The sequence below is a fragment of the Brienomyrus brachyistius genome, chromosome 9, assembly GCF_023856365.1.
Source record: "Brienomyrus brachyistius isolate T26 chromosome 9, BBRACH_0.4, whole genome shotgun sequence".
NCBI lineage: Eukaryota > Metazoa > Chordata > Actinopteri > Osteoglossiformes > Mormyridae > Brienomyrus > Brienomyrus brachyistius.
The window spans coordinates 13,872,757-13,894,691 of NC_064541.1; the positions used below are offsets into that span (position 1 = coordinate 13,872,757).

At 49.4% G+C, this 21,935-nt stretch overlaps 1 protein-coding gene and 1 long non-coding RNA gene across 3 annotated transcripts; one reads left to right on the top strand and one right to left on the bottom strand.

Moving 5' to 3' along the window:
- Positions 1-2,293: 2,293 nt before the first annotated feature.
- ago1 (argonaute RISC component 1) lies at positions 2,294-20,790 on the top strand. 2 transcript variants are annotated; one of them, XM_049024160.1, is made up of 19 exons: positions 2,294-2,738; positions 6,449-6,635; positions 7,865-7,985; positions 8,284-8,465; positions 9,241-9,377; positions 9,826-9,975; positions 10,083-10,170; positions 11,112-11,259; positions 11,350-11,469; positions 12,110-12,232; positions 12,856-12,989; positions 13,823-14,007; positions 14,810-14,969; positions 15,059-15,149; positions 17,441-17,635; positions 17,746-17,880; positions 18,014-18,115; positions 18,203-18,402; positions 18,647-20,790. In XM_049024160.1, the coding sequence occupies exons 1-19, from the start codon at positions 2,714-2,716 to the stop codon at positions 18,753-18,755; spliced, it is 2,592 nt and encodes an 863-aa protein (XP_048880117.1). In that variant the 5' UTR covers positions 2,294-2,713; the 3' UTR covers positions 18,756-20,790. The 2 variants fall into 2 exon arrangements, with proteins under 2 accessions (XP_048880117.1, XP_048880118.1); XM_049024161.1 differs by having other exon boundaries at positions 2,295-2,738; positions 9,826-9,960.
- LOC125748247 (uncharacterized) lies at positions 6,868-8,310 on the bottom strand. The gene is made up of 3 exons (XR_007399501.1): positions 8,176-8,310; positions 7,673-8,035; positions 6,868-7,126 (listed from the first exon to the last, which is right to left on the bottom strand). It is a non-coding gene; the product is annotated as an uncharacterized LOC125748247 (long non-coding RNA).
- Positions 20,791-21,935: the final 1,145 nt, after the last annotated feature.

Here is a 21,935-nt window from a genome sequence, read left to right on the forward strand (position 1 = left end):
TCTTTCTGAAATATTTATGTTTAGCAATAGCGGAGTCGGAAATCATAGAGTGGGTGGGCCGGCAGAAAATCAGGTTGGCCAGATAAATAACTTGCGACAAAATCACTCTACATTCAAGTATATATTTTAAACAGTTTTAAATGAGCCATGGTATTACTAGGATCAAATGAACAAAGACAACCTGTTTGCCTCTGAATAGCAATTTCCCTCCTATTGATCTGACCACACATACACTTTCCTGTCAGACATTTTATCTTACTGCATTGCTTGTTATGAGCGCTGAATGGAGTTCCATCTGGGTGGGCCCAGCACCATCTAGCCCAGCCTGTGCCACTGCAATAGGTGTGTAGTTTACCAGATTCATTTTAGTATACTGAAAAAACAGCACCAAGTGAAATCCAAGCCGGTACTAAGAATGACACTTTATTGATACTTCATGGGGAAATTCTCTTTTTGCCTACCTCATCTTGCTTTCCAAGACACACAGACATATATACTGTAGGTGAGAGCAAGCTTGGCAGTGAAGAGCAGCCACCTGCAGAGGTGTCCATGGAGTTGGGTGTTAAGGGCCTTGATCAAGGGCCCACAGATGTTTAAGAACACCAACACCAGACACATTTAACAGCTTTTATGGTAGAACAGCCTTTCTCTTAGGCAGCAAAGAAAACACACTCATAAAAAGAACAGAGACATGTTGCCTTTCTAGTTATTTAAACTCAAAAGATGGTTAACATATCATTAAATCTCACAAATTCATACACACCAGGGCAATTCCTGTGCCACAAGGAGAGAGCGGATGCCCAGACCTAAAGTAGAATTTCTAATGGAAGACACAGCATTTTGCTTCTGCGTGTGCTCACCCCCAGTGGGCACTAACTCTTGTGTACCTGCAGGACCAGGTGAATGATGGCCAGGTCTTCAGAGGTAGCAGGAGCACAAGCTGAACTGTCAGCATATTGGCATGACTAGACACTTGGACATGCACATGGATTCTATATCTGGAGGTCATCCACCCTTCCTCTCCATTGGTCTGTGAAGGGTTGCTTGTATTATTTACCCCCGGATCCACAAGTCACATACTCTGGGCCTCTGTACTTGAAGCGGGCGCACCCAGGGACGGATTACGGACCAGGCCAGCGGAGCCGCTGCTCAGGGGCCCTTGGAGTGCAGGGGGCCCATGGGGCCCCTAGCCCAAAACAATTTGCAACGCTTATCAACAATGTATTTTCGTTTGTCTATTTTAGAGGGCCTACATTCTTTGATCCTCTGCCTACAAGGGCCCCTGACCCTATAGGGAGGGTGTTTGGCTGCCAAGGGCCCTTGAATTGTGGTGGTTGTGGTGGTGGTGGGGGGGGCCCTCGCAAACGTTTTGCCCAGGGGCCCACACAACCCATAATCCGTCCCTGGGCGCACCTGCAAGACAACCAAAAAACCTTTTGAAATGCCCATTTGTTTTTGGGGCATTTTTTGTTAAAAAAATTTTGTTAAAAAAAAACTTAACTTAGATCCAAGTCTGGACATAGAAGGCATATAGAGTCAGATCATCCAGAAGATGCATCATGACTCCTCATGCAGTGAATGTGACTCTCAATCTCTATCTGACTAGCAGAAGCTTAAAACAATGCAATTAATCTCCCTTTAACAAAAATCCACCATTTTTGGTGACATGAAGTGTATTGTACAATAATAAAAAAAAAAAAAAACAGAATTGAAAGGCATTTAATCGTAAAATTGAAAATCATTATTTTCTGAGAAATCGGATTCGGTGCCAGTATGAAACTGTGGCAACCGTGACATAAATGTTCCCGATGTTCTCGAACATCCAGTATAAAAATCAGTAACACAAAACGCGTTAAAGATATTATTTTACTTAGCCTGTGTAAAAAGTACACAAGATTTTATTGTTGTGATTATCATTCGTTAAAATATTTGAATTATATACATTTGGTCTGCAAATAATGTCTTCTCTAACATAAATCTGAGCCCTAAGTTAAACTGAACCACTGGATGGCAGCAAAAACAGTGCTGGAGCTGCCGACAGGAAGAAAATAATAAAACAATCACGGCTAATTAATGTTTCCTTTATTCTGTGTTTGTTTTATCCTTCAATGGAACATTTATCACTCTTTCTAAATAACAAAACAAGACTGCTTAAACTGGTGCTCAGTGGAGTATGCCATGCTTTGAATACAGTGTAATTACAAGACGCCAATGATGTGTTGATTATAATCTCAGTGAAACAGTCGAGTATGGGGAGCAGAAGGCGCCATGCGCGTTCCCGCAGTCCGCGTCTCCGCCTGCCGCACGGGGGCGCCCACAGAAAAGCACCGTTCGTGCCGAGGCGCCTCAGAACTGGGCTTTTTGTCCCTCTTTGTTCCGCTGGAAAGTGCTGGTTGAGCGGCTAGCAAGAGCACAACAGACCCGAGCTCTGGGATAGTTATACAACCACTTTGATCTTCGGGGCCGCTAAGGGAGCCCGGAAAGTGACGGAGAGCTCACGGAGGGACGCGAGCATCCGAGGAAGAGGACTCGGTGGGATCGGCCAGGGAGAAGGGCCGCGGGGCTGGGGGCTCCAGGAGGAACAGGGGGCGGGGGGTGTAGCAAAGACGGAGACGCCTGCACGCCGAGCTCGGGGGCTGCAAATCGCCGGAGCCAGCGGGGCGGAGGGGCCGGCGTCGCGGCTGTAGAGTCCTGGCCTTTCTGAGTGGATGGGATGGACCCGGGTCCGTCTGGCGCAGGTGAGTCGGCGACGCTGCCGGTGGTCAGTTCTGAAAGAAGCGGCCGCGTGGATCCGTCGGGCCGCGGGACCCAGGGGTGATGTCGCAGCCCTTCTGGTTCCGACCCGGAGTCAGGCGTGTGTACCGATTTCACCATGGCTGGTGACTTAACCGTTAATCTGCAGCTTCTATGGGGACTCGTTGCGGGGGTTAAATTAACGACAGTGCTTCAGATCGGCGGGGGGGTCGTGGGAACCTGAGGCACCCAGGCAGAGGTGGTGCCCCCATCCACCCCCTCCGGACCAGCTGCTCACACGCCCACACACACGCCCGTCTGTCTGCTCCGCCCTGGCATCCCCCCTGTACCTCGGGCTTCATGCCGTGAAGGTGACAGTCCTTCGCTTTAAGAAGCGGAAGGTCGCCTGAAGTTGCTCTTATCTTTCAGTGCATCTTCATCTCCTGTTGGGCAACGTGCTTCTAGGCGGTGCGCGTGCTGTCCTACACAGGCCACGTCAGTGTTCTCCCCACGTGGGGGGGTGTCTTGTATAGAGCACGGGTTTAGGAAATCTGTCTTATCGAATTGAGCAGTAACCTGTCTAAGTGCTGCGAGAGCCCTGACCTAGTTGATTGTTTATTTTTTTTCTTTGGGGGGGGGGTGTAACTTGGGCTGGTTCATGATGTCAGGAGGCGAGCTGTTTCTTCTTCTTTCTTGGGGGCTTATTCCATCTGCCACGGTGTTCCCGTATGGGGTGTCCCACTGGGGGAGGACGGGGAGTGGATGTTTGGTTCTCCTTGGAGTCAGGAGAGAGAGAGGGAGATCAGATCAGCCGCTCTCATTCATGCTTGGGTTCACCTCACTAAATCACGCCGACTCAAACGGCATAATTGAACAATCCCTGGAGTGGAATGCCGGCAAAGTCGGCGTAAAAGTGTTTTACAGTTGATTATGGCACATTTAATTTTGAGTTACACCACTGGCGTGTCGTGACAGATGTAGTGTGAGCGTCAGGAGTGTCTGAGAGTCACTTTCACCGAACTGACATTTGAACAGCAGCCTGTACTGTTGTATATTGGGCATTTAGTAATTTTCCCCAGCCTCTGTTTTCCCAGTACGTTTGTGTTTTTTTTGGACTGAAGAGGAAGATGCCAGGCAGGTAGTGTCAGTGTAGTGTCATTCTCACCGTGTGTGTGTGTGTGTGTGTGTGTGGGTGTGGTCTCTGACCCTTCTGGGTTTAGGCTGTTCCCCGCTGCTGTCACACCCTTAGTGGAAACGCAGTCGTGCGAAGGTGTTCCCAGTGCGTAGTATCCAAGCCAACTCTCTTCTCTCACACCAGTCACTGCTAAGGTGGACATGCTCTTGTACAGGCATCACCTAGTGTAATTCAGATGGTCTTGACTGGGAAAAATGAGTCAGTACTAAGTGTGTGTGGAGTTTGTGCAGGAGAGGATGAATGAAATAAGGAAAATCACACCCCCCCTAAATAATGAGTATTACTCTTGCAGGGCAGTGTTGAATGTAAGAATATTCCAGAATGGGTTGTTGTTATGGATGCGTAACCAAAAGCAGCACCCCCCCCCCCCCCCCCACCCCAGAAGGCAGCTGGTGAGATCTATGCTCGCTTGAGTGGATCTCGTCCTGGTTTATGTCAGCCTCCCTGGGAGGTGAGTCCTATGTAGACCCTGCGGCATCGTTTGCGGCTACTTGCCCTAATTCGCGCCCGTTTAAAAACTCAAGTCGTGACAAGGAGAAGTGGCCGGTCTCGTTCACCAGGTCCGCAGATGTTGCAGCTAATATGGTTGCTGCCACTTGGGGGCACTAGTCATAGGGATTTCCCACATCGGAAAACGATATTACTGATAAAGTACTGTGCTGAACTGTGTGACACTTGTGCATTTAAAGTGGCTGCAGTACCGATGAATATTTATTTTAACGTGTTAAATTTCGCTGCTGTCAAATACGTGCTCCATTGACTTTCGGTTACTTTAAATGTAATTCAGACGAGCTTGTGAAAGACTGCAGCTTTCGGCGAACATGCACATGTCACTTATCACAGATAGTGAGGAACTAGTTTGATGTTATTCAATTTCTCACTCTGTACAGGCAGTTTGTGTTAAACTGCTCTTCAGCTCAAGGTGGTGATATCCATTACCATTTGATTAGGGGCAGCTGGTAATAAGGTTTTGTACGTAAGGTGTGTTTGGAAAGACTTCAAATTCCGATTACTCAAGTCAGCGCAGTAGTATTGCTATTATCTGGAGGTGTGGACCCACCACAAACATTATCCTTGGTTACACACATTATGTGTCAAACGCTGTAGCTGTTTCTGCTTTGCACACTCCAAACACATTAAACGCCCTCTGGGGAGACGGTCTCCCCCAGCACGGACAGCGAGAGACCCCACAGATGACATTTAAAGCATGTTCTAGCAAGATGTTCTCTCTCTCCTCCAAAGGGTATGTTGTACTATAAAAAGAATCCGTGGCCATGTTGCTAGGGAACGTGATGTAGCGCTAAGGAAGCGCGGCCCGTCATGCCGGCTGGAGCCTGCTTTAAAAGGGGCCACCCCGTTACGCGGTTTTACCGTTTATTTGGGCCGCGAGCCTTACTGCTCGTCGCGTCCCGCTGGCCCCTGCTATACCTGCCTCTGTCCCGCCGGTGGTGGTTTAAATCTCTGTTCTACGCTTTCTCTGCCCCTGGAGTTACCATGGTGACAAGTGCCAGTTATCTATGTTTGATGTTTCAACCGAAGACCTGAAAGCGTGTTCAGGGGACCCTCCCCTTCCATCTGCAGCCTCTTAATCAACCCCAAACATTTTTGCCAAAATAATAATTCCCAGCAACTTCGATCCCTTCCCAGTAAAGCAGTAGGCTGTTGGTCTCGCACGTTTGTGATACGGCACAGTGCTCTGCATGCTAGGGGTCACTTTGTCTTTGTTTCTTGATTTTTATTGTCGGTATTAGCAGTCGCTTAGATGAATTGTGCAAATGTCAGTTTTGTAAATAATTATTGCTACGATTTAAGCTTCACAGGCCCGGCCTGGCCCTCCCCATTCTCCCCCAGCGCAGACATACTGATCTCCATGACAATGTGTTTCTGTGGCGTCTCCATGGTGAGCCTGAGAATGTTGGGGGGCCCTCGTAGTGCGTGTGAGAGGTGGGCTTCTATCCCCCTTTGCCACGGCCCGCTCAGTGCAGGGGCAGCTGGCCCCTTTGTTAGCAAGGCGGGAGAAGTGGGGAGTGAAATTAGGATGCAGACACCTCTCCCCACCCCACCCCACCCCACCCCAGCATAGCTCATTCCACATTTGCTCTCTAAGCTTCTCCTGTGGACATGCACTTCCTGTTTGATGCCTCCTGTCTTGAATCACGTTCAATGTGCCATGGCCACTCCAGATGAAGTGCTACGTTGTCCTAGCGGCGACACATTATGGTCTTTCGGCATCTTTAATTGAAGTTTACTTGTTATTAAGGTTGGTGGTAGCAGCATATTTAAATTCAGAGTGCTTGGTTATATAGCACCAGACAGTAGTGGGTCAGACGCTGCATCCGTTCTGTGTGGATCTGCTACTGCTGCCGTCTGAATCTCGTCTCCCTTCATCCCATCCCTGCTTTTCTACATCCCACCTGCCCCACGCTTCCTCTCGTTTTCTGCTCCTCTTGCTTTATTCCTTCTCCTTTCTCTTTCTTCCACCTCGTTTCACTCCGTTTGCCCTCTGTCGCTCTCTCCCAGTGCCCATGGGGCCCTTCCCCCCACCCCTGCAGCAGGTGTTCCAGGCACCACGGCGGCCTGGAATGGGCACTGTGGGGAAGCCCATCAAGCTACTGGCCAATTACTTCGAGGTGGAGATCCCCAAGATGGATGTCTACCACTACGAGGTGGACATCAAGCCCGACAAGTGTCCCCGTAGGGTCAACAGGTACCGATTTCCCCTCACCCCAGCCAGCTGTTGCTCACTGGGGTCGTCATGTGCCACTGGTCCTCACTGGACTCTCCATGGGCAAGCAGTGTCGTTTCTACCCCTTCATCTCGAGGTGATATGTTATACCTGAATGGATACGTTCCAGAAAGATCCACGAGGTGTCTGAGCTGTGGAAGAGTGCCATACTGTGTAAAACTGTATTTTTCAATCTGGAAAATTCTCCCTGGCCATCTGAGTAGAGGTCACCTAACAGCTTTGACTGGTTTTATAGAAATACTTTGGTTTTTGTTCCGAAATATCTGTTACGCTGGAAATGGTGCGTGCAGTAACATTTTGCAGAAGCCATGCATTTTCATATACAGCTCTGGGAAAAAAATGAGAGACCACTCTATAATTTTTTACAAATCTGCATTGTTAAATCCTGGTTTAATGCTGATTCTGCTGGCAGAAGCCTATACTGTGAGACAGGCTGCTTCCAGGTTCAGTTTCTAGGAGAGCAGTAGAAAAGAACAAGATGAAGCAGGAGACACCGGGAACCAGAAACCAGTCAGGTAGAGGGCAGAAGCAACTGTCTAATGCCAGAGATGACTGTCAACTTATCTGACAGTTTCTCATGAATCGGATGATGACCTCAAGTGATTTTCCAATGGGAAATATTAAGTGTAGGAATGAAGTGCATTGCTAGGATAGTTCATATCAGCCTCCTATAAGCAGGACTGATGAGCCATAAAGCAAGAAAGAAACCCTTCTTCAAATTAAAAAATGTATATCTTGCACAGGGGCGCACCCATAAACTGAGTAAGGAGTGATACTGAAAATCTTGCTGTGGTCCCTTAATTTTTTTTCAGCTGATGTCGAATTACACCCATCACTACTGATGTTAATGTTTTTACGGAAAGTTAATTAAAAAAAAATTCCATCACCTTTTCAATATGTCACATACAGAACTGAAATACTTCGTTAAGTTAAAAACTTGTTATGGCTGGTGAGAGTTCAGTCATAAGAGCAGATGTACAGTCTGTGTTTTTACTTACCGACACCTGTTGAATTGCGAAGACGTCAGAACCACTGATGAATACCATCCAGCATCTTCCAACCACTCATCCTGGCCAGACTTGCGGGGCCGATAAACATGCTGGAAATGACACACAGGGCAGATAGTAGGAGGCTTGGCACGTGACGCCATGAACCGTTCACCTGCGCTGAATGATTTCTCTGCTCCACAGGGAGGTAGTAGAGTACATGGTTCAACACTTCAAGCCACAGCTCTTTGGTGACAGAAAACCAGTGTATGATGGGAAGAAGAACATCTACACAGTGCTGGCTCTGCCCATCGGGAATGAGAAGGTGCGGGTTCTGTCCTGGCTGCTTCTCTCCACCTTCTGGTTGTTGAGCCCCTGTTAGTCAACAAGTAGAGCTTTGTGTTAACAATGCAAAGGGTATTGGTTCAAATCCCAGGGAGCACACATAGAAAATCTGTAATGTGAGTTACTTTCCGATAAAAATGTTAGATAACTGGAATTGAGGTTTGCTTTACCCATGTTGTACGTCTTCTTGACATTATAACTGGTTTATGACTCTTCCTCTTCTTTGCACCAGTCCTCTGATCTGACTCTGTCTCCCGTCCTGTCACACGCGCGTCCAGGTGGACTTTGAGGTGACCATTCCAGGAGAGGGAAAGGACCGCATCTTCAAGGTGTCCATCCGCTGGCTGGCCGTGGTGTCCTGGCGTCTCCTCCAGGAGACATTGGTGAGCGGGCGCTTGCAGGTGCCCCTGGATTCCGTGCAGGCCCTGGACGTCGCTATGAGGCACCTCGCTTCCATGAGGTACAAGCCTGAGAATCCCTGGGTCAGGGGCTGTCGAGTGAAGGCTGGGCTCAGCTCCAACAAGGTTCGCTGCAGGAATCTAGCCGTCTTGATGGATGCACACAGTAAAATTTCAGTACAGCGTTTGCTTAGCTGAGATCTGTATCTGCATGTCGTATATGGTCCTTTTGCATATACTGAGAGTTTGACTTGGTATCCTTGGTAATAAGGAAATAAGCTTATTGCATAATTATAACTGTCCAGTTCCCTTTCTGAGCACTCGTGCTGCCGACGTGATAATTAATCAATCATCGTATGCTGCAAAGCGTCTTCTGTGCTCTGAATACCGATACTCCTCGGGTGGCGATGGTCCGTTACACGATATTTTAACTTCATGACGGATAAATGTTTTTCACTTTCAGTACATTATTCAGTAAATTACACGAGACATTCAACACCTTATGGTTATTAAATAGGCTTTGTGTTGTTAATTTTGCCCAACTGTAGGCTAATGTAAGCGTTCTAAGCATGTTTAAGGGAACCAGGGTAGGCTATGAGGTTTGTTAGGGTTAGGTGCACGATATTAGAATGCACTTTCGCCTTAGGATATTTTCGGCTTACGAGATGTTTATCGGAATGTAACCCCTTTGTATCCTGGGGAGGGGCTGTACGCTCTCTGGAGTGCTGTAGAAGATAGTGACTTTGGTATGGAGGGTGACCAACTTTAAGTCTAAGCAGACAGTGAGTTTATGGACAAGCTCTTCTTTAACAGGGTTCCATTTACTTTTCTTTTCAGGTACACCCCAGTTGGACGCTCCTTCTTTTCCCCACCGGAGGGCTACTACCACCCCCTGGGAGGTGGGAGGGAGGTGTGGTTCGGGTTCCACCAGTCTGTACGGCCCGCCATGTGGAAGATGATGCTCAACATTGATGGTGAGGGAGCAGTTGGGCCACAAGCTTATAGGTCAGAGTAACTGTGACTCTTCGCAGATCATTGCCCACAGCACTGAAATACAACCTATGAATGATCACTAGCACACAGATATGGGTGAGTTTGGGTGACGTCTCACTGGTCACCTGAGTAGAGCTGTCGGAATCTATTTCCGATGTACCCGCCTTCCCTCTTTCTCCCACTGTCTTGGTAAAACTGATTTCCTCAGCAGTCCTGAGGTTGAAATTTTTCGTTCCATCCACCCCCCCCCCCCTCGCTTAGCCCAGGTGCTGCCGCGGATAGTGAATTGTATGGCGTGTGTATTTTGACGTGCCCTGTATCAGGAGGGAAACGCATGTCATCTTAAGACTGATTTGAGGTTCCAGCTGGGCTATTTCTGACAGTTCCGCGAGGAGTCCATACTCACCTCTCTGTCTGCTTGCACTCCAGTGTCTGCCACGGCCTTCTACAAAGCACAGCCGGTGATCGAGTTCATGTGCGAGGTCCTAGACATCCGCAACATTGACGAGCAGCCCAAAACGCTGACAGACTCCCAGAGGGTCCGCTTCACCAAGGAGATCAAAGGTACACATCTTGGCAGTGAGTTGCTGACCCCGGTACCACACACTTGCTCCTCACCATCTCCTTGCGAGGCTTTACAACCCTGTGTGTGTCTTTGTGTCTGTGTGTGCGCGTGCGCGATTCAGGCCTCAAGGTGGAGGTGACGCACTGTGGCCAGATGAAGAGGAAATACCGCGTGTGTAACGTCACCCGCCGGCCCGCCAGCCACCAGACGTGAGTGTCAAAACTCCGGGTGACATCATTGGATAGCCTTGTACTTCTACAATTGAAAAGCACGCGTGAGAGGTTGATTGATACTCCTGCTTCGGGCCTATGATGTGACCACTCGCGTAGTCTCTGCTGATTAAACCAATTTATGCTTCTGCGCTGCCGTTCCTGAGCCGCTCGGCAGGTTCATGCCGGAACACTAGTCGGCGGTTTTCACTTTGCAGCACACCAGCAAAGCGGAAGAATGGCTTCCATAACTTAATACGATGTTTCTTAATATTAATAAACCTCAAACAACATGATCTGCCTCAAAGCAGAAGGCACAGGGATGCCTCACCGGAGACGTTGGTATGTAAGAGCAGCGGACATGTTTGGGTGTGGCAAGGGGGACGTTATCGACAACTGAGAGAGACGGACGCGGAGATACATTTCAAGGGCGCCGGCCGACCCTGCTGCCAGATCCCAAGTTTCGCTCTTGGCGGTATATATATGTCTGTGTCTCAAAGCAAAGAAGATGGCATGTGAGAAAAGAGGCATTCCAGCGTACCTCTTTTAAATTTGTGCAAATGGCAAATAAAGTGGTGTTTGACTTCCGATTTATTTATTTATTTTAAATGAATGTCAACAGGTAGATTTTATCATTCGGTTTGTCCAGCAGACCAATCAGAATCATCGAGGTCCACGTTGACATGACGCGTCGTTACATTTTTAGGGATTTGCGGAGGTGCATGTCAGCCTATGCCGTCGGCTTGACGCGGAAAGTATTAATCAGCCTCAACTAAACAGGTTGAGCCTGTGTGAAGTGGGTGGGAGCGCTGTCGTTTCAAAGGAATTGGGCTGTGCTGCTTTTGACTTCTCCCCCTAGTCCTCCGTCCACCTTCCTAGCTGCCATCATCCCAGGGGTCGAAGTCCTGTAGATGTTTGACCTCCCACCTCACCCAATACAGGTTCCCTCTTCAGCTCGAGAGTGGCCAAACTGTAGAATGTACGGTAGCCCAGTACTTCAAGCAGAAGTACAACCTGCAGCTCAAGTACCCCCACCTGCCCTGCCTGCAGGTGGGCCAAGAGCAGAAGCACACCTACCTGCCCCTGGAGGTAAGGCTTGCTGGGGCGGCTCACTGGCTGATTTCCCAGTATGGCTGCTGGCCCACGTCGGCGTAGTCTGACTGGCTCCCGTCCCTCCAGGTGTGTAACATTGTGGCGGGGCAGCGCTGCATCAAGAAACTGACAGATAATCAGACCTCCACCATGATCAAAGCCACGGCGCGCTCTGCACCTGACAGACAGGAGGAGATAAGCAGGCTGGTGAGTGGTGCTGCCATCTGCTGGCTGGAGGCTGAATTGTCAGTTTCAAACAAAATAAATGGTCCCTTAATATAGTAGCATGTCATTTCACACAAAACAAAAAAGAAACGTGTCATTTTTATAACGTAACCAAACTACAAAGTTTCTGCTAAAACTAAATTTTGAATTAAACATTTCTTGCAAAATAAAGATTTTACATCATTACATGGATTTTTCCATCTTTATCTAATTTTACCTTAAAATTCAGTATAGGGTCTTTCCAAGGTTGTATAATACCCTGGTAAGGAGGCCACTGCATCACAGGAATGCAGACACATTTTGGCCAATTTGCATGTGATTCTTGCATGTCTTTGGATTGCAGGTGTAAACTGTGGGCAGTCAGACCCTCAACTCATGTACTATACCACTGTGCCAGCCTCCATCTTTATTCATGTTTGTAATAGTATCATGCTTTATGAATGACATCATTCACAACACTAACCAGGATACAAGGTTTCTTCTAAGCCCTCTGAGCAAGGCCCTTAACCTCCAATTCTTCCGAGGACTGTCTGGCCCAGGAATTAACGCGTCTGCTTAATAAATTGAATCTAAAATGTTGGCTGATGTCCTTGTGCCCTCCTCCGGCTCCCTGTCCTCCCAGATGAAGAATGCCAACTTCAATCTGGACCCCTACATTCAGGAGTTTGGGATCAAGGTGAAGGACGACATGGCGGAGGTGACGGGCCGTGTGCTTCCCGCTCCCATCCTGCAGTACGGAGGCCGGGTGAGCGTCTGGGCGAGCCGAGAATGCCTGCAGCTCCTCCAGCTGCTCGTCTGTTCCGACACGTGGAGAATATCTGCTGCTGCTGCTTGGCCTTGTGTACTGAGGAAGGCAGAGTCCCAGCTGGGAGCCTGTGGGAGGCCGTCTGCTTTTCCCAGCTGATTGGATTGACTCGTAACCCACAAATGTTTTTGCAGTTAATGTTTGAAAAGCGACTGTAACTAGTTGATTATTAGGTGTAATGCAGTGGTGCCCATTATGTGTCAGTGGTTCTCAATCTTTTTGTCCAAAGACTAACCCAGCTCCCTCCTTTATTGGTATAACAGCAGGTTCTCCATTCCTCCAAATTTGCCGACTGGGCATTCCCCCATGATATAATTTGCCAATAAAAAAAAAAACCTCAATTTCTAACAATTAACAATTGTTTGTTAATTTCTAACAATTGTTGCATGGGGGGTGGGGTGCCAAGTGAAAACAATTTTGGCACATTGAGAAAATCATCTCACAAGCCCACAGAATAACTAACTGGGGGTCGCAACCCATAGCTTGAGGACCTAAGTTGTATATAATGGCATTTATTTTACTCCCTATTGGTTGGGGTCCTAATTGAGCATTTGTCTTTGCAGAACCGGGCTATCGCCACTCCCAATCAAGGTGTGTGGGACATGAGGGGAAAGCAGTTCTACAATGGGATCGAGATTAAGGTGTGGGCCATCGCTTGCTTCGCTCCGCAGAAGCAGTGCCGTGAGGAGGTGCTGAAGTAAGTATGGGTGGGGGTATCAGCTTGTGGAGTCTGTGAGGATCTTCTGGGCCTCTTCATGGGTCACTGTTAGTGCCTTTGGGTATCGATGATGAAGATAATTATTGGCTTTCACTTTGAAGCAAATCACACCAAAACTGAAGTTGCAGCGCTAGATGGCAGGTGAAGCTGTGGTGGCCTAATGGTTATGGAAGCACACTTGTAATTAATTGCTGGTTTGAATCCCTGATCAGCAATGTACCGCCCCCAAGTACTGCTCCCCAGGCACTGAATTAGCTGCCCCCTGCTATGTCACGTATGCTTTAAGTGCAGATGACACATTTTTTTTTTGTTCTGTGGTGTGTCATCAATCATCACAGATCACCTAATTAAAAAAGGATGGAAAGGGCAGCTAAAGAAGATACTTGATCTTGTGTACACAGTAACTCTAAAAGTATTTGCCGGATCTTTCTCAAACTTCCCAGGAACATTGTATAAGTGATGATTTGGAACGTATTTTGAAACGAATCACACCAAAACTGAAGCAGTGTCACTTAGTGGTAGCACATGAAAGGACAGCCACAGATGCACAGGGGTGCTAGACGTAGTAGAGGTGGGGGAGTGTCGGGGGAGTAAGGAATAAATCACAGATCCATCTGGGGAGTACATTGCTGTTGTTCCGACAGCATCTATCTTAATTTAAATGGGACATGACGCGTCATGGGGATGTTGGATGCAGGTCTGAATATGTTTTAATATCTTGGAGGAAGGGGGCTTGAAAGAAGTCTGACCTACATTGTTGTTTGATCATTTAAATTGTGTGTGTGTGTGTGTGCTCACCTTGATCTTGCCAGGAACTTCACGGACCAACTGCGGAAGATCTCCAAGGACGCGGGGATGCCCATTCAGGGTCAGCCGTGTTTCTGCAAGTACGCGCAGGGTGCGGACAGCGTGGAGCCCATGTTCAGGCACCTGAAGAACACCTACTCTGGGCTGCAGCTCATCATTGTCATCCTGCCCGGAAAGACACCCGTCTATGGTACGTGCCAGTTCTGAATCAGTGTACGAAGCCGGATACAAAGACCTGTGTGGTGTGTGCTATTGCTATGCTCAGAAAGTCGTATAGGGTAGGCTAATGCTAACTGCAAAGCTTCTGTGGTTTGTGTTAGAGAAATGTAAAGATCTGTGTGGTGTATGTGCTGATGTTCTACATAAGGTCGACTCTGTGTACTAATATGAAATTCAGAAGTCACTGTGGTATAGAGTGATTCTAAATGAAATACGTCTGTGGTATTTGGTAAAGCTAAACGTGGAATGTAATGGTGCGTCCCCCACGGTGAGTTTTGCTGGCCCACACCCATCAGACCACCAAGAAATCCGGAAGTCCGTCCAGTCCAGGCCTGTTTTGAAACTTCTGTCATACATGTTGGTGTGAAATTCTGTTGTCTAATGCTGGCCACATAGTGATGCAAGTTTGTGCTAATTTAACGAAAACTCGTATGATTTACTTCACATGTGGACGTCTAAGGAAGAAGACATTTATTTACGTTTCTGCAGGGTGTCAGTTGTTCAGAGTGTTTCCAGCAGAAACCATATACAATAGATATAATTGTTCCTAATTGGGCACGGTGTGTGTCTCAGTGGGTTGGGACACTGTCCCTGTGATCACAATGTTCACAGGGACGGCAGAGTGATTTCACTAGAGTAAAAGCCCTTAACCCCCAATCACCCCCGGGACCGCGTGACTCTGTTTTCTCAAAAACTGCACGTATCTGTGTGCAAAAGCTCCTGCTAAACAAATAAAATGCAAATGTGTTTCTTGCCCCCTTTCTTTACTGCAGCGGAGGTGAAGCGGGTAGGAGACACCCTTCTGGGAATGGCCACTCAGTGCGTCCAGGTGAAGAACGTGGTCAAGACGTCCCCCCAGACCCTGTCCAACCTCTGCCTCAAGATCAACGTCAAGCTGGGCGGCATCAACAACATCCTGGTGCCACATCAGCGGTGAGATCGTGTGACTTCATAATAGCCCCATTGTTGCTAGGAGCTGCTTGTGTGACTGCGTGTAACATGGTTCTGTGATCTCCCATCAGGTCAGCAGTGTTCCAGCAGCCAGTCATCTTCCTGGGGGCTGATGTGACCCACCCACCTGCTGGTGATGGGAAGAAGCCCTCCATCACAGCGGTACGCCATCCTCCTCCCTCCGCCCGTCTGCCGCAAAGTCACGATGACATTATCACCTCGGTCTCTCGAGACCCGGGTGAATTACAGAAGTCATATAATCCCAATCGTTTCTTCATATCAGTGAGACAAAAGCAGTCCTCAGTTAGAGGCGTGGGTCAAATGCCTGTACCCTCCCCTTTTTTCTGGATTTACCTTTTGCCCACGTAAAGGCCAATTCAGACTTCACTTTCGGTTGCAGATGAGGGGACATGATGTAAATTTCGATCGGCGCGCATGTAGCCCAGATTTTGATGTCTAGCAGAAACCTGGCACATCGACTTCATCTGTGCAGGATAATTGATTAGGTATTTCCGGTAGCTGGCATTGCAGACTTTCATAGATCAGCGGTCACTGACAAAGGAGTAGAGGAAGAATGGCAGTTGATGTTGTAGTAATTATGGTGAGCAGCTGTATGAAGAGGGTCGGAGATACCTGCATATCTCATTTTTCATACTGACCAGACGTTACACCGAGGTAAACGGTATTTTTAAAAGCAGACATTCTGCTATCCTAAGGTCCTAAAGCAGGCAATCTTGGCTATAAAATTTGCGGAGTGGTGGGAGGTTCCAGCAAATTTTGTCATAAGGATAACGGTGCCATATTACTGTAGTACCGGCTAAGCCTAGTCTAATAACGTTAATACTGTTGATAAAAGTTTACCCGTTTCGCTACGCTGCTTATATTTGTGTTTGTTGCAATACATCTGCCCTCTGCTGGTCTGGTGGAGTATCACTGCTGTACGCAGCGCCGACCGCGACCGTCCGCATCCGCAGCCGAACGTGGCAGGAACAGAAGCTGTCGCGCACATGACCAGAAAGTGCACGTGGAAAAGTGAAGTATGAAAGTATGAATTGGCCTTAATGGAGTTAGTAAGGAGTTTTCCTTGAGTATCCATCCATTGTATGGTAACCATTACATAGTGTTTGCTGGCCTTTATAGACCAAAAGCAAAAGGCATTTACCTTATATACACTGCCAGCCCACTAGAGGGCGCCCTTCTACACGAGTGACACTGGTCTACATGATGTTGAAACCAAACTGAGTCAGGCGGTAGGAACGGATGTTGGCGCTGTGGTCGGGCCGACTGTGGGAAGCAGACCGTAGCGAGTTTGGTTTGTGGTCCGTCCACTGCCATTAACGGCCAGCGGTTGGCACTGAGAGAGAGAACGAGCGAGGCGGCGGGGGTGGGGGATGGGGGGGGGTCCTTCATGAGTCAGCCCGCGCAGGAAATGACGCCTCCCTGGAGTCCCGCTGCCGCGTGCCTGACCGCCAGGGCTTCGTTGCCTAGCGACGGTGAGGCAGCGCTGACTCACCGGGACAGCGGGAGCAGGGTCGGGTGAGGAAGACGAGGGAGGGGGGGGGTGTGATATGGTGGTGACAATAAGGAGAGACAGGTAAGGGAACAGGAAGAGGCTGACGCACTGTCGCTGATGTGGCGCTGTTCCTGTCGCCCCCACGTGGCCCCCATGGGGCCCACTCCGTGCCCCCGTGACCTTTCTCCTCCTCTGCACAGGGTGCCGTTTTAAAGTCGTTACAAGTTCCTGGTGGCTATGATATGGGTCATGCTGATAGGCAACTGTTACTCTTTGTTGTGGTTTATTTAAGCGATGTGGTAAATGTCCTTGCGCTCACTTTATTCTGCCTTATTCTGTTATTCTGCCTGTATCTCTTATTGTTTTTCTCCCAGCGGTGAGCAGTGACCGCTGTTGGTTTGTCAATCCCATCGCACCTTTGACTAGTATCTCTCTCGGGTCTTTGTCCCGTTATCACCAGCATCAGCTAACACCGGTTACTTACGTTCCCATCTTCATGTTCCATTGCAAAATGTGTGCGTGTGTGTGCGTGTGTGTGCGTGTGTGTGTGTGTGCGTGTGTGTGTTTGTGCGCACGCGTACCTCCCACACACAACGCCCCCGTAGATGTGGGCTTTTTTTTCTCACCTTGACGTCCTGAACGGAAGGCAAACGGCTCTAATGTTTTTCTTCCGTTACTTGCAATCAATTCGAGGACGATTTGGCTCTTCAGCGCCTCCTTGGATACGGCCAGCGTGACGTCATTTGCCTGTGATCTTGTTTTCTCTCATGCTCTTTCTGAAGTTCAGAAAGACCTTCAATGACAGAAAGAGAAGCTTCTACTGTGTTCTTTTGGAAGTACGAAGTATAGAGCTGAAGAAATGAATGACTACATACAAAAACACAGAACTGTTGCCCCCTCCCCGGTTTGAACCCTGCCTCACGCTCCGCTCCACCTTCAGGTGGTGGGCAGTATGGATGCCCACCCCAGCCGCTACTGCGCCACAGTGCGGGTCCAGCGGCCCCGGCAGGAGGTGATCGAGGACCTCTCTTACATGGTGCGGGAGCTGCTGATCCAGTTTTACAAGTCGACCCGCTTCAAGCCCACGCGCATCATCTTCTACAGGGACGGCGTCCCTGAGGGCCAGTTGCCTCAGGTATGGGGCTTCTCCCATTGGCCGAGGCCAGGCCGACGGTGGGCTGTGATTTTTCAGTCGGAGAGGGAGGACGGGGCAGGAGGTTGAGCCATGTTGTTTCGTTCCTACAGATCCTGCACTATGAGCTGCTGGCCATCCGAGATGCCTGCATCAAGCTGGAGAAGGACTACCAGCCAGGCATCACCTACATCGTAGTGCAGAAACGCCACCACACGCGGCTCTTCTGCGCCGATAAATCCGAGCGGGTGAGCGTCCGTCGGAGCAGGCGTGGGCCTCCTGGTCCTGCTGGTACCTGTTGCCCACGACGCCCTAAAAGCAGGCGGTTATGACCCCCTTTGTGTTTGTTGATAACTGCTTGAAATGTCTTCTGGTCGTCAGATTGGGAAGAGTGGAAACATCCCAGCAGGTACCACGGTGGACACCAGCATCACACACCCCTTCGAGTTCGACTTCTACCTGTGCAGTCACGCGGGCATACAGGTGAGCCCTCGTGTAAGGGTGAGGGTATTTGCGCGAGACTCTATCGTGTGTCTCTGCTGCTGATGGAACACCCCCCCCCCCCTACAGGGCACAAGCCGGCCATCTCACTACTACGTCCTCTGGGACGACAACCGCTTCACCGCCGACGAGCTGCAGATCCTCACCTACCAGCTGTGCCACACTTACGTGCGCTGCACGCGCTCCGTCTCCATCCCCGCACCTGCCTACTACGCCCGCCTGGTGGCGTTTCGAGCCCGTTACCACCTGGTGGACAAGGAGCACGACAGGTGAGTGGTGCCCGTGGGCGGAGCCTAGCTCGAAGATGCGGCTTTGTGGGGGTACCATACAGCTTCACAAGAACAATCACGATTTTGGAAGGGTGCGCCAAGAACCACTACTCAGAATCTCATCTTTGGGTTTGAAGGTCCAAATGATTAGGGTGTGACTCCCATAGATGAGTTTGGGTTATAGCGCCACTCACTGTGTAGGTCAAACCACTCACTGACCTCTCCCCTCCCCCCCATGCAACAGCGGAGAAGGCAGCCACGTCTCCGGGCAGAGCAACGGCCGGGACCCCCAGGCGCTGGCCAAGGCCGTCCAGATCCACCACGATACCCTGCGGACCATGTACTTCGCCTGAGCTAGCATAGTGGGCTGGGCCACGCCCCCATCTCTGCCGGAGCCCCACCCATGGGTGGAGTCCGATCAGCCAGACTGCTCTCTCCTTCTGTCCTGATGGGCTTTTTAATTTTAAATTTTTTATGTGTATTATTGTGTATTACCTTCACGTTCACGTGTATGTATGCAATATGGAGGAGGCGAAGGGGAAGCCGGCGCCGCGGCCCTGACTACGCCCCCCGGGATGATGCCTGTCCGGCGCATTCTTGGTATAGCTGATATTTTTTTAAAAGGCCAGAGGAAGCATGGTACATTAGCACTTAGCGGTAGCAGATTAGGTCCTCGCACCCGCCCTCCCTGAGGGCCTGTGTGGGTGATCTGGGGGGCAGTAGGACAGACTCGGTGCAGGGTAGCACACCATAGATGTAAACGAGTGCCTTAGCGGCCAATGGGAGCGCAGCAGGAAGTAGGTCTACCCGTAGAGTTAGCGGCTACCGGGGATACGTAGGGGATGGGGAGGGACCGCGTAGTACATGGGACACGATGCACATCGGCAAACCGGACCAAACCAGCGCCAGCAGCCGGCCGGACACTGTACGGCGAGCAGACACCAGCTGAAGCGGCAGCTCAGGAACGCGAAGGCGGACTCTGAAGGAAGCCAGAACCGGCCCTCGGCCCCGACGCCTCACAGCTGGGTCGACATCTACTTTATTTCATTTTTTTTAAATATCCCTTTTCTCTCTTTCCCTGTTTGCTCTGGGGGTGCAGACCACCCCTGAGCTGAAGATCTGTGAACATGCCAGCGCCCCCCCCCCCTCCCCAACCTGCTTTTGGTGCCCAATGGTCTCATTCTGACCAAAGGGGGGGCGCTGATGGGCTGGCTCTCTTCCTCCTGGTGCTCATATAACCAGGCTTCCACTCTGTGTGGGGGTAGGGTGGGCAGTATTATGAAACGCACACAGTCAAAACGCGACATGGGCTCCTCTTTAGCCCCCCCATGTGCCATCGAGCAGAGGTGAGGGTGATGCAGAGCTGTGTGTGCCTTCCACTCCCTGTTCACTTCTACCAGCACTCCCAGGCACACTCCTTTTTGTGAGTATGAGTGGCATGTCCGCATTCCACTGCGCGCTCGCTCTCTCTCTCTCACACACACACACACCATCACATACCTCACCGAGAGCTGCTCCACCTTAGCAACAGGTGTTTACATCCCCCCCCCACCCCCACATTCCTGTCCTATCATGCCTGGGTGAATTTTTTTATTTTTTTTTTCCTTTCCTTGACCTCGCCCTTCTGGTTGCTGTGCCCCCTCCGCACCCCCCCCCCCGTGCCCATCTATCTCGCCAAATACCCGGAGGTGCTCTGTGTTTTTACTGGCACAGAAAGGGGGTATTGCACGTATAGGCAGCACACAAGGCTTTGGGATCCCAGCATACTCTCCGCCCTGCCTGAGGGATATATACTGTTTCCTCAGCAGTGAGGCACCGTGTAGGAATCCCAGAAATGTCTTCTGCACCTTGGTTTCTGGCTTATTTTGTTTCTCTTGACGTGTAGTTCTATCCCTCCTACGCAAGGGGGCACTGCAGACTGGCCTGTCCTTCATTTCCCCGGTTTTGGCTGACAGCGCCCCCCCCCCCCCCCCCACTTAGCTGTGTTTCACTCATCCCTAGAAAGTGAGAGTGGACGACTTCTCTGTGAGGATAACGGTTAGCCTTCAATGGCATCTGGAGAGGAGCGCTAACAGAGTCGACGTATTCTGTTTCTGGGACTCTTCCACAACATAGGGAATCGTCATCGTTGTCGTCAGCCATGGCCGCTGTCCGCGCACTTGAAGTAACTGACGCGGCGGCGGGACTGTCACCCCTGTCTGCCGCCCCGGTCTGTCACCTCCTCCCCACTCAAAAGCAATATGTGCCACTGCAGAAGCCAGTCCAAGCAGAACACTTCAATCCAAGTTAGAATGGAACCATGTGGAAAGCAGTTCTCTCTGCTCTGTATGAAATAGTATGGGTCACGTATGGGGAGGGTTATTTTTTAAGAATAAATGTTTTTTATTACCTCCGTTTCCTTTTTTTATTGTGCCACGTTGCTGAGTACATTGTCGTGTTTCAGTTCGGGGAGTGGTGTCACACCAATAGCAGCACTTCCCTCCCTAAACACCCCCCCTCCACATCACCAGCAAGTTAATACTTTTAATGGGTTTAACCCACTGCACAACCGAGTCAGGGACTGATGGGCTTGATAATTAGCTGGTCATTAGAATCCTAGGAGTCATGAGACCTGATGTTCTTAAAAGTAAGATCATATCCGGAAAAATGTGATTAGGAGATGCAGATGGACAATGTCTGTCCTGCAGATTCTGGTGCTGCCTGGAGCGTGTGATGGTTACCAATGTTCTCAGGTACTGGTCAAGCCATCTAGGCTGCTATGTGCACTGACCTCATCCTGTCCTCTGCTGCGATCTCACACGGCATTTGAGGAATGATCCCCCCAGGACAGGGTTTGCTGTCTTAATCTGATCTAGGTCATGGATTGTATATTGCATGTAAATAGCACGTGAATCTGTAGACCTGAGTAACACAGAAGTGCACTGGAATTATATTGGTCTTGGTAAGTGCCATGTAATATTCCTGTACTTTTCCCCAGCTGTGTACAAAAGCCCTCCCTTCCCCATAAGCAGGACATAGACAAAAAAATGGCATTGCATTTCTGTAATGAATAATTATTAATTACATATAAATAAATATAATTGATTAGATGGGTGGATGGATAAAAGATGAGTTTGTAGGCTTGTGGGGGGTAAAGGGGAGATGGGTTTTACATGTGTGTTACATGTTGGGGTATCAGTTTGTGCTGTGGGTTCCATATGAGACACTATTAATGCCAAGATAAGTTCTCCTATTTCAAATGTAGTACAATCTATCTCAGCATGTAGAGCACAACCACCAGGTCTTCAGACAGCTCTGCTGCCAGATTAACATCTTTTAAAAAGTACGATCACTTCTGGAAACGGCGTGTTAACTGCATTACTCTGTCTTGTGTTGAAGAAGCCACTATATTTATGGAGAAATCCGTCAAAACTGGATACACCACTTAGATCTTCCTCTTGTCTTCTGTAATAATGGCAGTGTTTTGTTTTCTGCTTTGAAGACACTGTCTAATCTCTGGATGAACGTGGTTTTCTTCCAAACAAAAGTCCCCA